This window comes from Cucurbita maxima, unplaced genomic scaffold (assembly GCF_002738345.1).
Source record: "Cucurbita maxima cultivar Rimu unplaced genomic scaffold, Cmax_1.0 Cma_Scf00024, whole genome shotgun sequence".
In the NCBI taxonomy this organism is placed as follows: Eukaryota; Viridiplantae; Streptophyta; class Magnoliopsida; order Cucurbitales; family Cucurbitaceae; genus Cucurbita; species Cucurbita maxima.
The window spans coordinates 1,590,913-1,606,793 of record NW_019272040.1 but is presented as its reverse complement, the minus strand read 5'-3'; the positions used below and the strand labels follow the sequence as shown (position 1 = coordinate 1,606,793).

Here is a 15,881-nt window from a genome sequence, read left to right as displayed (position 1 = left end):
CGAGATATTATCTGAATCCCGACGTGTCTTAAGGCCTCTCTATTATATAGTAGGTGTGCACACTGAAGTAAAAGGAAGAACAAGAAGAGGCTCAAGATCTAGAGTTCTAGGAAAAGAAAGTACTATCATATTCATTCATATACAGCAAAAAAAAAAAAACAATGTGGAGAAAAGTTTAAGGAAAGGAATTTAGCTTTTATGATTGGGAAATCAAGAACAGTTTGAACATGATTCCTTCAAGAACAGTTTAAAGATGTACAATCACGGCACACATTGCATTTAACAGATAAGGAATAACACTAGGTAAAGAAAAATGAAAGAGATCATAGGAAATCGATTCATAACCTCCCATAGGTTTGAGCTATTAAGCTTTAGCAGTTGCGTTATTCGGTATCGGTACCCCAGTCCAAATCTTCATCATCTTCAGCAGTACTCAACCGCTTTCGCATTTCCTCTCGATTGATTATCCCGCCCTGAGTTTCTGTTTTCTTTTCCTCAAGAACACTCAGATCCTCGATCTCATCCCACCCAAGATCTTCGTCCTCAGGCATTGAAGGCTGTGTCGAAACAATTGAAACATCACTTTGTTTCGAAGATTCACCATCACCATGATCAGACCTGGCGTCCACCGCCACCTTCTCGTCTGATTTCAATCCTTGATCTTTGCTATTCAGCTCAGAGCCACCATCCAAATGGACTTTTTGATCAGACCCTTTCTCACCATCTAATTCCTCAACATTTCCACCATTCTTGTTCGAATTCTCCTCCTCCTTATCATCACCAACAGAACTTCCTGCCTTCAATTCCTTGACAGGAATGTCCTTCTTCGCCAATGTCGAATTGGCGGTGTTCTCCTCTTTCACCGTCTCACCAACATCCCCTTTGGACTTGACATCGTACCCTTGTTCATCGTCGTCATCATCATCAACATCCCAACTCAAATCCTCCTCTTCTTCATCAGCAATAGCTCTCTTCACAAGATTTACCCTCACTTTCTCAGCTTGCTTAAGCTTGTGCACTTTATAAAAATACCTATACCAGAATGTTTCATCATCAACAACACTAGGAACAACTTTTTTGTGTATATTATCCAATGCTCCATTTTCTTCAAGCAAGTTTTCAATTTCCTCACTTCTATCACTCAGCACAAATTGTGATTTCCACTTCTCATAATCATCCACATCTTCAGGTTCATCACAGTAAGTGGCTGTGTCGCCTTGAATCGAACGAACCTGAGCATCAAACCTACTGTAGGGCTTGGAAACCGAGTTTCTTTGATTACTCAAATTTTGGTTACTACTATTATCAGAATCAGATTCATGATCTATGGCGAGAATCGCATCCTTACCTTGTGCGATAATCTGAGCCGTACCTTTCAACACGGAGCTACCGAATTCATCGAAAACGTGCCCTACCGTCTCCAGCGATCCCTGAGCGACCTCAATTTCCTTCTTCAAACCGGAACCAAATTCCTGGAGATCCCGCCGGTAGGTTTCGACAACCGATTCCGATTTGGCACTCAAAGTCTTGAGCAAACCACCGAAGCTCCACGCCCCGGCAGCCGCGTAGGAATCGGCGACAGGGCTTGGAGAACTCGGATCCGACGATTCTTCTCCTTCTTTCAGCAAGGATTTTTCAGGCGATTGAGCTTCAGATTCGGACGTCGTCGAAGGATCCAGATCGTCGGCAAACACCGATCTGAAGAAATTCATTTGACGGATTTGAGAGAAAAATTGATAAAAAAAAAAAAATGGGGGAAAACTAGTTGCGATTATCGGAGAAGAGCAGAGATCAAAAGAAGCACGGATTTGAAGACTCTACTGAAACGAAGTTCGGAAAGGAACCAGTGTTCTCGTCAAGACGGTGGGAAATCTGTATATGGAAGAACTCAAGGCCACACCATAATCGGTAAAATTCAAAACCTCAATCCCATTTCAAACTACAGTTACTTCTTTGGGAAAATTTCCAATTTAGGGCTTATATATATGGTTTGATTTCCACTGTCTTTAGGTGTTCTAATGTTAAATTATGCTAAATACATCAAATTTTAGGGTTTGTTTTCAATTTCATCCTTTAAATTTGTTTTAAAAACTAATTTTTCTATTAATAATAATTTCGTTGAGACATGACTGTTCTTTTGTTTTAATGTTATTAATAATTATTTTCTCGTCAAACAAACTTCAAAAGTTTTGGGTTATATGGTAGAGAAGTGTTCATATGACCCGAAAATCTAACCAACTTAGATGACCCAGTTCATGTTGGGTTGGGTTAAATGTTTTTTCGGTTTAGGTTGGGTTGAGTCAATATGACCAACCTGAAAATAGGGTTACAACTCGAAGTGTTCATATGACCCGAAAATCTAATCAATCTAAATAACTCAACCCAAACCATAAATGTCTGTTTAGGTTGGGTTGAGTCAACATGACCAACTCGAAAATAGGGTTACAATTCAACCTAACCCTTCTTTAAAATATACATGAGTAAAACGTATAACTATATTGAAGGACGCTTTCTTAAAATAGGTTTATCTAGTGATTAGATTAAAACGATCATAACCAATACACCGACTAACCTCGACAACGAGAAGTGCCTTTATATTAAGCCTCATAGACTCCAAAGCAACCAAATTTATTTCGTACCCTTTTTCAGTATGTTCGCAAAACCTTTTGATTCCCTAAATCTAGCGAGAAAAACTTCAAAATTGTTTACCTTTGGACGGATCTAGTTTTCGTTCGGGAGCCAAAGCTTGACTAATAAGAACTACCCGCCTGAGTCAGCAAAAATCCTAGAATCTCCGTTTCAGTTCTATAAAAGGGGCAAATATCCGGATTCATAGCCCATTGAATACCCAGTTCCCCCTGTTAGACGAACACGACTCTCCACAATGGTATGATATTGTCCACTTTGAGCATAAGCTCTCATGGCTTTGCTTTGGGATTCCCAAAAGGCCTCAAACCAATGGAGAGTGTATTGCTTTGATTATAAACCCATGACCATTCCCTAAATTAACCGATGTGGGACTTTCATCATCCAACACCCCCAACAAACGAAGTATGTGCACTTGATCGAGTTGTGTTTTTCTATTGATTTAGTCCCACAAGTAATAGAAGGGATGATGACAAAGCTACAGTCAAAGAAGCCAATAAATAGCTACATGGGTCGTATAGAAGCTTTAAGAGACAGGTGAAAGCCGAACAGATGGCACCAATAAATAGGATTATTGCAATTTTCTCTCCAATATATGAAAATTTTAAATAAATAAATTGGTTTGAATTTTATATATAATATTTAAACTATAGGTTTTAAAATATTTAAAAGGAAAAAAACAAAAGAAAATACCCTGAAGAACACAATAATAGAAAAGGAGAGAAATTCAATTGGATCATAACACTTTCTATTCACATATTCACAACAAGTTCAACCAATTCTTGTTCTTGTTCTTCCTTCATGTTCTTCCTCTCTCTCTTCTCTTTCCCTTTCTTTTTCCACTTACATTGTGGAAACCTCTTAGATCTAAAAATTAGGGTTTCTTTTTTTGTTTGTTTGTTTGTTTTTATCCTCTTTCCTCTCTCTCTTCTCTCCTCCCCTCTTCTACTCTTCCAACGAATGAGTGGCTGGACGGTAGAGATCATAGGGAGCCCACAGGTGATCCACGGTGCAGGGCTTCCTAGAATCTAGTCTTAGCCAAGGCTTTCCTTTGCCGCTCCAGTGGAGGAGACTGATCGGACCAGGGTGGAGGCTCCGGCATTTGCCTTCTAGGTTATCGCCTCCTAGACCGTGCTGGTTCCACCGGTGATCGACGGCGTGGATGTTGCCTGCAAGCACGAGGAGGAATGGCGGCAGAGAGCCTAGGTGGTATATCCGCCGTTGCTTCTGCACTGACATCCACTCTTCCATCTTTTGCGTGAACTCCCCGTCCCTCCACTTCTCCACGTCCACTACCATTACACCTGTACCACGCGCCATTCTATTTATAATCAAATAAATTAAAAATATAAAAAAATAATTAGAAAAAAAAACGAGAGAAAAGCAATAAATTGATACAAGATATTTATTTAGGTGAATATGATACCTATGAATTGAAATGTAATAATAATTTTTTTATACCTGTGTGTTGGATACCTATGAATTGAAATGTAATAATAATTTTTTTATACCTGTGTGTTGAAGTAGTACGGGTTTTTGAATGGTGGTGAAATTCTCTATTTACCATTATCAAATAAATTATATAAAAAAAAATAAATAATAATAAATGGATACGAGATATTTTACTATAATAGAACGTGAAATATGATACTTGTGGTGAACTGTAATGAAATGGAAATGTAATAATGAATTTTTTTACACCTGTGTTGAAGTAGCACGGGTTTCGTCCCTCGAATGTGTTTGCTAGCTTTGGGTCCGACCAGAATTGGTCTGTAAAATACTTTGTGAAGTTTGCATGGCAATACTCGGGTGCTCCTAATGCCTGTGCATGAACGACTAAAATTAAAATAAATTAAAATATCTTAGACAAAAAAAAAAAAAAAAAAAANAATTAAAATAAATTAAAATATCTTAGAAAAAAAAAAAAAAAAAACAAAAAGAAATGTAATAATGATTTTAAAAAAAAAAGGAATTGGATAAGAAAAAGGGAGAGATGAAAAGGAAGAGAGTATAAATAGGCAGTTGAGGGATTAATCTTGTTGAATTGAAGTCTTTTCATTTTTACCTTCCCGCCCAAATCCACTCCCCAAAGCTCTGCAACATCGTCAACAACGACCAAATCGGAGTCCAAATAGATTACTCTCTGCACCTCCTCCGGAAGAATCTCCGCCAGGTAAATCCTAGCGTAGTTCAATGGCTGATCCAAAGCCTGACGAATCGATTTCGAAATTTTTCCCCGAACCCTACTGACGTCGAATCGATAAACCTTAAATTTCAGGTAAGGAAATGTCGATTTGATGCAAGAGAACACCTCCGGCTCGTATCTCGCCCACAGGAAGTGAAATTCAACATTCTCGGGGCAAGTTGAGTGTTGAAGAATCGACAAAACGGCCGCCATTGTTCCTCTGAGGTAATTCGCATCCAATGTCATAGCGACGTGAATCTTCTCATCTCTATTGCAGGAATCGCCATTGCGAAACGCAGGGGCTTCGCGGAAGACAGGAACGTCGGAGGAAGGCTTGCGGATGATCCCTAGGCGGATTCCGGCGGCGGAAGCGGCGGCATCGGGGAGGTGGAAAGACAGGAAGAGGCCGAGGAAAGAGATGGAGAAATGGAGGTGGTGGAGGTTGTTCCAGACGGCCATTCCTGCCCTGTAAAATTGAGTTGGAAATTGAACGGCAGGGGAAGAGGGGGAAAAAGGCTAGGGAAGGGAGTTTGGTGAAAGATCAAGAAAGAGAGAGAGAAGGAGTGATGGCAGCCATTGTTAGGCTGGTTTGGAGAATGGATTAGGAAGGAAGAAGTTAGGGATGGTTGATTAGAAGGGATAAAATATGGATTTGAAGGAGGTTGGTGGGGATTCTGAGGAAGGGAAAATTCTTAGGAAAACAAATGCCTATTTCTGGCCATGGTGATTGATGATGGTGGTGGGATTATTGAGAAACGCATGAAACCATGCCTTTGCGCTGATGGAGGTACATTTTCTAAATTTCCTTTCATCATCCATTTATTTCTTTTCCACCATTCACTTACTTTTTAACACAACCTTAGAATTTTTGTAATGAAAATTGCACATCCATATTCAAATTAAGTTCCCGTGCTTCAATTCATTCGATTGAATTAGTCTCTAAGAATGATTTATAAAACTTCTATAGTTAGAAAAGTTAACATCAAATTAAGAACTTAGATTAACTGCAACCTAAAAGTATCACAGCTGGGGCTGTTAGATGATGAAAGTCCCACATCGGTTAATTTAGGGAATGGTCATGGGTTTATAATCTAAGAATACACTCTCCATTGGTATGAGGCTTTTTGGGGAAGCCCAAAGCAAAGCCATGAGAGCTTATGCTCAAAGTGGACAATATCATACCAATGTGGAGAGTCGTGTTCGTCTAACAGGGGCTTTATTTACGAGCTTTTCACATTGTTGTTTCTCTCTACATGTAATTTTTTCATTTAATATTATTCATTTTATTACAATAAATGTAGAATAAAATGCCATTTATTTTTGTTACCAGGAATATTATTAATTTTAAAATAAAATATATTTTTAAACTTTAATATACTTAAATATATTTTTTTTCTTATTTTAAAGTTAGAAAATTATACTTATCTTAATTTATTATATGTGTATTGTTAAGGATATTTAGTAATAAATTATAGTTTACCATATATATTATATTTGATATTTTATTATAAGGCAAATATTAAATATTTGTCTTAATAATTATTATAGTATCTTTCCATTTATTGTTATTTCCATTTATTACTATTTCCATACCCTTGTAATTCATTTGATTATAAATAAGATAACTTTCACACCATTTAGGTGGTGTGGTGGATTAATCAAACATTCACATGGTATCAGAGCCCTCTCGATTTAACAATCCTGATCCTTTCTTTTCAATGGCTTTTGAATCCTCTAATCTTCTTCTCCACCACCCCTGCTGGTTTTGACGCCGTAGGGGCAGTCTTCATGGCTGCCGTAGTCGGAGCCGATTGATTAGCTCCNCCCTATTGACCTCCAAATCACCTTTCGTCATACTTTGTACATACAAACCTCACCTTTTCCAACCCAATCGGTTTTCCCCTTGGCCAATATAGTCTCTCTCATTTTCTTATCAAGCAACCTTCATCCTTCACATAAACCCTAACCTAAACCTATCAATCTTTTGCAGAGATTTACCTTCGGAATCTGGGTGCCGCACTGGCCTATTTGCCAACCAAGTTGCCGCTGCCCTTCCTGCCAAAATTGGCTTCTTCGCCCGATGAGGCGACTCTTTCGACTGCCCTTCTCGCCAAAATTGGCTCCTTCGCCCAATGTGGCGACTCTTCCGGCTTCAACATTGTCTTTGTCCCTTGCTCTAGGTTTCCCCTTCTACTTCTTGGGGTTAGAAATATTCTCACCAGAGCCAAGGCAGAATCGTCGCTAAGCGACAATCCCTCTTCATGGGTTAGACATATTCTCGCAGAAGCCAAGGCAGCATCGCCGCTGAGCGGCGATCCCTCTGCAATTTTTGATGGCCAAGAACCGGGTTGTTAGCATCTTCATGAAAAGTGTTTCTCAACCTTTTTGAATTTTTCAGATTCAAGCTTCACGTTCGTTTAAATCCGACGCTTACCTTGCGGTGGGGTGTTAAGGATATTTAGTAATAAATTATAGTTTACCATATATACTATATTTGATATTTTATTATAAGGCAAATAAATATTTGCCTTATTATCATAGGTATCTTTCCATTTATTGTTATTTCCATTTATTACTATTTCCATATCCTTGTAATTCATTTGATTATAAATAAGATAACTTTCACACCATTTAGGTGTGGTGGATTAATCAAACATTCACATGGTATCAGAGCCCTCTCGGTTTAACAACCCCGATCCTTTCTTTTCAATGGCTTTTGAATCCTCTAATCTTCTTCTCCACCACCCCTGCTGGTTTTGACGCCGCAGGGGCAGTCTTCATGNTAGCTTGCGGTGGGGTGTTAAGGATATTTAGTAATAAATTATAGTTTACCATATATACTATATTTGATATTTTATTATAAGGCAAATAAATATTTGCCTTATTATAGGTATCTTTCCATTTATTGTTATTTCCATTTATTACTATTTCCATATCCTTGTAATTCATTTGATTATAAATAAGATAACTTTCACACCATTTAGGTGGTGTGGTGGATTAATCAAACATTCACACGTATATTTATATATATTAAGAGATGTGAAGAAGAGAGAGGGTGAGACAAACATAATAAAATTAGGGGATCTCAAAAAAAAAATTAATTTTTTTTAAAAAAATCATAGATATAATTGAATTTCTTTTAAATTTAGTTATTTTAAGTGAATCATGACTTTCCAATTTTCATCAATCGAGTTACCTTTAAAAAAAATTACATAACAGTTTTTTTTATTAATATTTAGTAAGATTGTAAAAGATTAATAATTTTTAAATTAATTTAAAATGAAATCACGTCAAAATAGTTATTTAAATTAATATTAACTATTACTTCGAGGTTTTAATTATTGGAAATTATTTTGGTTTTTGTCCAATTTTTAAATTTATTGTTTGGAAAATCCCAACTTTCTGTCTACCCGTCGTTCGTCTCTACACAGTATCTGTAAATTCTCGACTGCGCGCGCCGTCGTGCGACTTGCCGGATACTGAGCTCACTTCCCGCCGCTCACCGTTCTTCACTAGGCCTGTTTAGAGTCTCTCCTAGATTTCTCCGAAAAAATCGGATTGGAAGTCGAAATAGCATCACGTTTGGAGAATCCGGAAAGTGAGAGGATTACTACGAACATAAATTGGAGGCTTCCGCTACATATTTTTCAGGTAATATTCTCCAAAATCCCTATTTTCGGCCTGCAGGTTCTTCTGTAAATCTTGGATTGATCTGATTTTAAATTATGAAGGTGCAAGTATATATGTTTGATGGAATTGCTAATATTGTTGATGAATATTTGCTAATTTTTAGGCTAATCTTATTTAGGATTGCTACACCGACATTTCATCGTTCAACGGCGCCACCTCGTGTTTGGTTTTTTCTTCAATCTTCAACGTTATGATACACCGTCATTGCACCTCATACTTCAATTGATTCCTCACCGTTCCAGTTCAGTTCTTTTTGACCTCTGCATCTTCTACTCATACCATTCCTTTCATGTCCTTCCTGAAACAATGTAGAACGTTGATCGATGCAAAGCTTGTTCACCAGCAAATTTTGGTTAATGGCTTCACTGATTTGGTTACACACGCCATTGGAGGCTACATTGAGTGCAATGCATTTGCACAAGCTGTATCGCTCCTTGAACGTCTCGTTCCATCTCATTCCGCCGTTTTTTGGTGGAATGCGCTGATTCGACGCTCTGTGAGGCTTGGTTTTCTTGATGATGCATTGTGTTTTTATCGTCAGATGGAGAGACTTGGGTGGTCGCCTGACTATTACACCTTTCCATTTGTTCTCAAAGCTTGTGGTGAGAAACTGTCATTTAGATGTGGTGCCTCAGTTCACGCCATGGTTTGTGCTTATGGGTTTGAGTCAAATGTATTTATTTGTAATTCTGTTGTGGCAATGTATGGGAGATGTGGGGCATTGGATGATGCACGCCAAGTGTTTGATGAGGTGCTTGAAAGAAAGATAGATGACATTGTGTCTTGGAATTCAATTCTTGCTGCTTATGTACAAGGTGGGGAGTCAAAAGCTGCCCTCAGAATTGCCTTTCAAATGGCTAAGCACTACAATTTCAAACTTTTCCCAGATGCTATTACGCTTGTCAATGTTCTTCCTGCATGTGCATCAACATTTGCGACTGAACATGGCAGGCAGGTACATGGATTTGCGGTTCGGAGTGGATTGGTGGATGATGTGTTTGTAGGCAATGCTCTTGTGGATATGTATGCTAAATGCTCGAAGATGAATGAGGCAAACAAGATGTTTGAGCAGATGAAGGAGAAGGATGTGGTTTCTTGGAATGCTTTGGTAACTGGCTATTCTCAGATTGGTAGCTTTGATGATGCTCTCTCCTTGTTTAAGAGGATGCAAGAGGAAGATATTGAGTTAAATGTGGTAACATGGAGTGCTGTGATTGCTGGCTATTCTCAAAGGGGGCATGGTTGTGAAGCCCTTGATGTATTCAGGCAAATGCAAAACTGTGGGTTGGAGCCAAATGTTGTTACTCTTGTGTCTCTTCTTTCAGGTTGTGCTTCTGTTGGAGCATTGCTTCATGGAAAGCAAACACATGCATATGCCATAAAAAATATTCTCAACTTGGATTGGAGTGATCCTGGAGATGACATGATGGTTTTTAATGGCCTAATTGATATGTATGCTAAATGCAAAAGCTCGAGAGTTGCTCGCAGTATTTTTGACTCGATAATAGGAAAGGACAAGAACGTGGTGACTTGGACTGTCATGATTGGTGGGTATGCTCAGCATGGCGAAGCCAATGATGCAATAGAACTTTTCTCTCAGATGTTCAAGCAGGAGACCTCTTTAAAGCCTAATGCCTTCACTCTATCTTGTGCTTTGATGGCTTGTGCACGTTTGGGTGCATTAAGGCTTGGAAAACAAATCCATGCCTATGCTTTGCGTCATGAAAATGAGTCTGAGGTTTTATATGTAGCTAATTGCCTTATAGATATGTATTCCAAATCAGGGGACATTGATGCTGCTCAGATCGTATTCGACAACATGAAGGTACAAAATGCTGTTTCTTGGACATCTTTGATGACAGGTTACGGTATCCATGGTCGTGGTGAAGAAGCACTACGTGTTTTTAATCAAATGCGGGAAGTTGGTCTTTCAGTTGATGGGGTAACCTTTCTTGTCGTTCTTTATGCTTGTAGCCACTCTGGAATGGTGGATCAAGGCATGAACTACTTCCATGGTATGGTTAAGTACTTTGGGGTTGCACCGGGAGCCGAACATTATGCATGTATGGTTGATCTCTTGGGCCGTGCAGGTCGTCTCAATGAAGCAATGGAACTCATTAAAAGCATGCCAATGGAACCGACCCCAGTTGTATGGGTGGCTCTACTAAGTGCCAGCAGAACCCATGCTAATGTCGAACTTGGGGAATATGCAGCAAGTAAATTGATAGAATCTGGGGCGGAGAATGATGGTTCATACACATTACTTTCGAACTTGTATGCGAATGCGCGACGTTGGAAAGATGTAGCTAGAATCCGAAGATTGATGAAACATACCGGGATCAAGAAGAGGCCGGGATGTAGTTGGGTACAAGGCAAGAAAAGCACTACAACCTTCTTTGTGGGTGATAAAAGTCATCCACAATCAGACCAAATATACAACATTCTCGCCGATTTGATTCAACGCATCAAGGACATGGGGTACGTTCCTCAAACAAGCTTTGCTCTTCATGACGTTGACGACGAGGAGAAAGGCGATCTCTTATTTGAGCATAGCGAGAAGTTGGCTGTTGCGTATGGGATCTTAACATCAGCTCCAGGACAACCCATTCGGATAAACAAGAACTTGCGCATATGCGGTGATTGCCATAGTGCCTTAACCTACATTTCCATGATTATTGAACACGAGATCATATTGAGAGATTCCAGTAGGTTTCATCATTTCAAGAAAGGCTCCTGCTCTTGTAGAGGCTATTGGTGATGGACAAATTGAATCAAGACTATGAGGGACCTGTTTTATGTCATTTGTATTAGGTAGGGAATTGCTAGTCTATGAGTTTAACTGTTTTATGTCATTTGTATGAGGTAACTGCAAAAATATTTTGAATTTGTATCTAGTGATTATTAGGAAATACATGTAGATCTTTGAATTCACCTCGAATTGTTATTAAGAGTCTATCACATTGTGGCAAATGCAAGCAGATATTTAGAGGCTATCACCGATATATTACTACCTTCCATAATATCTCGAGTGACTACTGTACCTTCTATACATTAGCAATCTTTACAAAGTTTCAATTCGGATCCGAAAGCCTCAAACCCTGTTCGAAAAATTGGCCATTTCTCTGAAGTCTCAGTCTGTTCTCTGAAACCATCCCAACTGCAGATGAAAGTATGTTTTAGGGGAGATACTTAGAAGGAAACCACATTTCTATTAGGTTCATCATATGTGAAGAAACAATCATACCTTCCAAGCATACATTCCAAAAAAGACTATGGTGTCAGCTGACCAGACGACTGCAAAAGACTTCAAGAAAAATGGAATTATAACATTGAGTAAGGGGACCAGGAGGAATAGATAGTTGAGAGCTTCTTTCTCGTTCTTTGAGCAGTCTCGTGCTCGAAGTGAAGGTATTGCTGTCATTCAAAATTTTCACGTAGTCAGTAGAAGCTATCTCGAGTTTCTCTAGTGAAAATATGAAACTTATTGTAGCCAAAATAAGTAAGAGTTGATGGAGAAAGTTGGTTTAAAATAGTCGAGATAACATAGAAGATGAAATGTAACAGCCCCAAGTCCACCGTTAGCAAATATTATCCGCTTTGGCCTGTTACGTATCGCCGTTAGCCTCACGGTTTTAAAATGCATCTGCTAGGGAGAGGTTTCCACACCCTTATAAATAATGTTTTGTTCCCCTCTCTAACCAATGTGGGACCTCACAATCCACCCTCCTTGGGTGCCCAGCGTCCTTGCTGGCACACCGCCCGGTGTTTGGCTCTGATACCATTTGTAACAGTCGAAGCCTACTGCTAGTAGATATTATCCACTTTGGCCCGTTACGTATCACTATCAGACTCACGGTTTTATAACGCATCTACTAGGGAGAAGTTTCCACATCCTTATAAAGAATGTTTTGTTCCCCTCTCCAACCAATGTGGAATCTCACAATCCACCCCCTTGGGAGCCCAGCGTCCTCGCTGACACACCGCCGGGTGTCTGACTCTGATACCATTTGTAACAGCCCAAGCCTACCACTAGTAGATATTATCCACTTTGGCCCATTACGCATCGCCATTAGCCTCACGATTTTAAAATGCGTCAGCTAGGGAGAGATTTCCACACCTTTATAAAGAATGTTTTGTTCTCCTCTCCAACCAACGTGGAATCTCTCGTGAAATCTAACAAATACAGTACCATGATAATTAGCTTTCATTTTTAAGCTAAGAAAATGAACAAAAAATTATAAGGAAAAAACTTACTGAACATCCATATTGACCACATTCCCATTAATCTCCATATATCTGGTTCGTTGGAGGGGAATAGAAGATTAAAAGATAGCACACCACCTAATAACATTGAGGCATAGCCTTGAACCTCAAAAACAGTATATAAAGTAGTTCCAGGCACTGCAGGATTCTTTGAAGCAGTAGAGGCCCTTGGTGCAAATGTTGCAGCAGTCTTTTGAACAACCTGTTATGAAGTCATTGAAAGTGTGAAGTGCTTAGATATCAACTATACACTAGCTTTCTCTTCAAACTAAAATGCACTTTATTGGCCTTGGATCGTGTAATAGGTTCAGTTGGAACATTTGGAACACCGTGATCCTTATCAGTTAGCCTGGCTAACTCACTAAAGGAAGGATGCAAGAGCACCTCCTCCATTAATGACTGTTCATCTCTATTACGCCCCCCGTTATGACCTAAAGAACTCATTCACCAACCCAAAGGAAGTTAGCACAAAAAACTTCACCTTCTTAGGAAGATTAACCTTCTAGAGAGAGAGAGGTGGAAATAGAAGCTTCAAGAGCAGCTAACGAGGACGAGGAACGAGAAAGAGTGGCAAGAGAAACTCCTAGGCAAGATCTTTAAAGCATAGATCCTTCAGGTGGATAATAATGGAAAGAAAAGGAATTTAAAGGCACCTTGGAGAATTTTCTTAAACCTTTTGAGTCCTTCCCGTGAGATTACATCGGTTGGGGAGTAGAATAGATTGAAACATTCTTAATAAAGGTGTGGAAACTTCTCCTCCTTTGCAGACGCATTTTAAAAACTTTGAAGAGAAGCCCGAAAGGAAAAGCACAAAAAAAAACAATATCTGCTAGCGGTTGGTCTGGGCCGTTACAAATGATATCAGAGCCAGACACCAGTCAATGTGCCAGCAAGGAGGCTGAGCCTCGAAGGGAGTGGACACGAGGCAGTGTGCCAACAAGGATGCTAGGCCCTGAAGGGAATGGATTAGGGGGCCCCACATTGATTGGAGAAGGGAACGAGTGTCAGCGAAGACACTAGGCCTCGAAGGGGGTGGATTGAGATCCCACGTTAGTATGGAAACCTCTTCCTAGCAGAGTGTTTTAGAAACCTTGAAGGGAAGTCCGAAAGAGAAAGTCCGAAGAAGACAATATCTACTAGTGGTAAACGCATGGATCAAAGAAGTTGAAGAGCTATGTGGTATTCTGATAACCATTCAAGAATCCACAGAGAACCCATCGGTACACTACGTGCTATTGATCCTATTAAACAACTTCCATTCGCCCTAAAACTTGAAAAATAGAACCCCACTAGACAATTCCAGAACAAACTCGAAAATCCAAATCAAACCCATTAAATAATTACAACAAAAATTGTAAAAGAATCAAAGAAAAACGACAAATACCCACTAAATTTAGCATTGAAATTCCACGAAGACGATGAACAAACCTTCTTGAGGTCTTTATCCAGCGCAGGAGCAGTGGACGCCCTGCTTTGCTGCTGGGCTCCGACCGCTACCTCATCTCCAGCTTCTTTAGACCCCTCGGCTGCCTCGGTTTGCAAGTCGTTGGAATTGGCGCGTAATCTGTGGGCTCTTCTGATGGCAGAGAGCTTTAAAGAAACGGCGGATCTGTGGGAGAATAAGCTTGGGATATCACAGAAATGGCAACCAGAAGTGGGTATTAGAGTGTTCATAGCTCCGCTATGGATAAGAAACGCAGGCCAGAGGTGATCCTGCCTGCACGGCCTGTGGCACTATGAACCGTAACCTTAATTATTTTTATTGTTTTGCTTTAAATATTATTCTTTTTTCTTTTTTGTTTATATATATATTATATCCATTCATTTTTATACTTATTTTTTCTAATAAAAATTAAAAATTTTGAAATGTTGTTATTAATTTGTATTAGGTTTAAATTTTATAAATATAGATTAAATTGGTCGAGGAGCTAAAATTATAGGGATTGAAGTAAACGTTTTAATGGTACGATTACTAAAATTGCTTAAAAATTTTAACACGATCGAATTATTAACCTATCAAAGTGAGCCTCAACTGATAAAAAGTATGTATCATCGACCAACAGGTACGAAATTCAAATCTCTGTCTCACACATTGTATAAACATTGTAATGTTTGTTGGATGATGAAAGTCCCACATCGGTTAATTTAGGGAATGGTCATGGGTTTATAATCTAAGAATACACTCTCCATTGGTATGAGGCATTTTGGGGAAGCCCAAAGCAAAGCCATGAGAGCTTACGCTCAAAGTGGACAATATCATACCATTGTGGAGAGTCGTGTTCGTTTAACATGGTATCAGAGCCATGCCCTAAACTTAGTCGTGTCAATAGATTGGCAAATCCTTAAATGTCGAACAAAGGACTCCAAAAGGAGTCGAGCCTCGATTAAGGGGAGGCGTGCTTTGTTCGAGGGGAGGTGTTGGATAATGAAAGTCCCACATCGGTTAATGAATACACTCTCCATTGGTATGAGCCCTTTTGGGGAAGCCCAAAGCAAAGCCATGAGAGCTTACACTCAAAGTGGACAATATCATACCATTGTGGAGAGTCGTGTTCGTCTAACAATGTTAACCTGTCAATCTGAGCACACAATAAGACAACATACCATAACATTTCAGATATCAATGGTTTAATATTCCAATCTAAGCTTGAGTATGGCTCATTTCTTTTAGCTCGACTACATTTAGAGCGCGATATTCGAACCTCCACCTTTTTGGTCGATGGTACGTATTGACTACCATCGAGTTTGGCTCCATTGGACTTTCGTAACTTAAAATAACAAGGTATGGATTCCACGTATTATTCTATAGTTTTTTTTTCTTAATAGAGGTGAGATTATGTTCATATTGACGTTATAATATAGTTTATCAATTAATATGACTTTCAAACGCACACTACTACGTTTGTAACATTACTCTAAACAATAGAATATTACACGTGACACATTATTTTTTTTGTTTTGTCATTTTATTATTATTTTCTTTTTTTTATTAAATTAAATATTAAATAATTATATCGTTTTTAACGACCATAAACAAATTTAAGATCTTGAATTTTGGATCATTCTCTCAATAAACAAGTGGATCAAAGTCAAGGGA

General features: G+C 39.0%; 3 protein-coding genes across 5 annotated transcripts; 1 reads left to right on the top strand and 2 right to left on the bottom strand.

Moving 5' to 3' along the window:
• Positions 1 to 107: 107 nt before the first annotated feature.
• LOC111497768 lies at positions 108 to 5,335 on the bottom strand. Its single transcript, XM_023148705.1, has 4 exons — positions 4,712 to 5,335; positions 4,348 to 4,468; positions 3,621 to 3,950; positions 108 to 1,609 (listed from the first exon to the last, which is right to left on the bottom strand). The coding sequence occupies exons 1-4, from the start codon at positions 5,288 to 5,290 to the stop codon at positions 384 to 386; spliced, it is 2,256 nt and encodes a 751-aa protein (XP_023004473.1). The 5' UTR covers positions 5,291 to 5,335; the 3' UTR covers positions 108 to 383.
• A 202-nt stretch (positions 5,336 to 5,537) lies between these two features.
• Positions 5,538 to 14,845, top strand: LOC111497759 (pentatricopeptide repeat-containing protein At5g16860). Of its 3 annotated transcripts, XR_002720663.1 has the most exons (4): positions 8,242 to 8,482; positions 8,640 to 11,305; positions 14,725 to 14,748; positions 14,794 to 14,845. XR_002720663.1 is itself a non-coding variant. In XM_023148687.1 (3 exons), the coding sequence occupies exon 3, from the start codon at positions 8,811 to 8,813 to the stop codon at positions 11,277 to 11,279; it is 2,469 nt and encodes an 822-aa protein (XP_023004455.1). In that variant the 5' UTR covers positions 5,538 to 5,618; positions 8,263 to 8,482; positions 8,640 to 8,810; the 3' UTR covers positions 11,280 to 11,300. The 3 variants fall into 3 exon arrangements, 2 of the variants coding, with proteins under 2 accessions (XP_023004455.1, XP_023004456.1); XM_023148687.1 differs by lacking the exons at positions 14,725 to 14,748; positions 14,794 to 14,845 and adding an exon at positions 5,538 to 5,618 and having other exon boundaries at positions 8,263 to 8,482; positions 8,640 to 11,300; XM_023148688.1 differs by lacking the exons at positions 14,725 to 14,748; positions 14,794 to 14,845 and adding an exon at positions 11,358 to 11,446 and having other exon boundaries at positions 8,640 to 11,306.
• Positions 11,439 to 14,554, bottom strand: LOC111497880. Its single transcript, XM_023148882.1, has 4 exons — positions 14,213 to 14,554; positions 12,776 to 12,986; positions 11,766 to 11,935; positions 11,439 to 11,678 (listed from the first exon to the last, which is right to left on the bottom strand). Exons 1-4 carry the CDS (start codon positions 14,456 to 14,458, stop codon positions 11,652 to 11,654), a joined length of 654 nt encoding a protein of 217 aa, XP_023004650.1. The 5' UTR covers positions 14,459 to 14,554; the 3' UTR covers positions 11,439 to 11,651.
• Positions 14,846 to 15,881: the final 1,036 nt, after the last annotated feature.

Coding starts and splice junctions, on each gene's coding strand:
- LOC111497768 (XM_023148705.1), bottom strand. CDS start 5,290: ATGGCCGTCTGGAACAACCTCCACCACCTCCATTTCTCCATCTCTTTC. Junction 4,469..4,711: donor GAGTGGATTTGGGCGGGAAG/GTAAAAATGAAA, acceptor GTTCATGCACAG/GCATTAGGAGCACCCGAGTA. Junction 1,610..3,620: donor GGCTCCCTATGATCTCTACC/GTCCAGCCACTC, acceptor AAGAAGGAGAAG/AATCGTCGGATCCGAGTTCT.
- LOC111497759 (XM_023148688.1), top strand. CDS start 8,811: ATGTCCTTCCTGAAACAATGTAGAACGTTGATCGATGCAAAGCTTGTT.
- LOC111497880 (XM_023148882.1), bottom strand. CDS start 14,458: ATGAACACTCTAATACCCACTTCTGGTTGCCATTTCTGTGATATCCCA. Junction 11,936..12,775: donor GTGGTCAATATGGATGTTCA/GTAAGTTTTTTC, acceptor TTTGAATGACAG/CAATACCTTCACTTCGAGCA. Junction 11,679..11,765: donor TTGGAATGTATGCTTGGAAG/GTATGATTGTTT, acceptor TTTCATCTGCAG/TTGGGATGGTTTCAGAGAAC.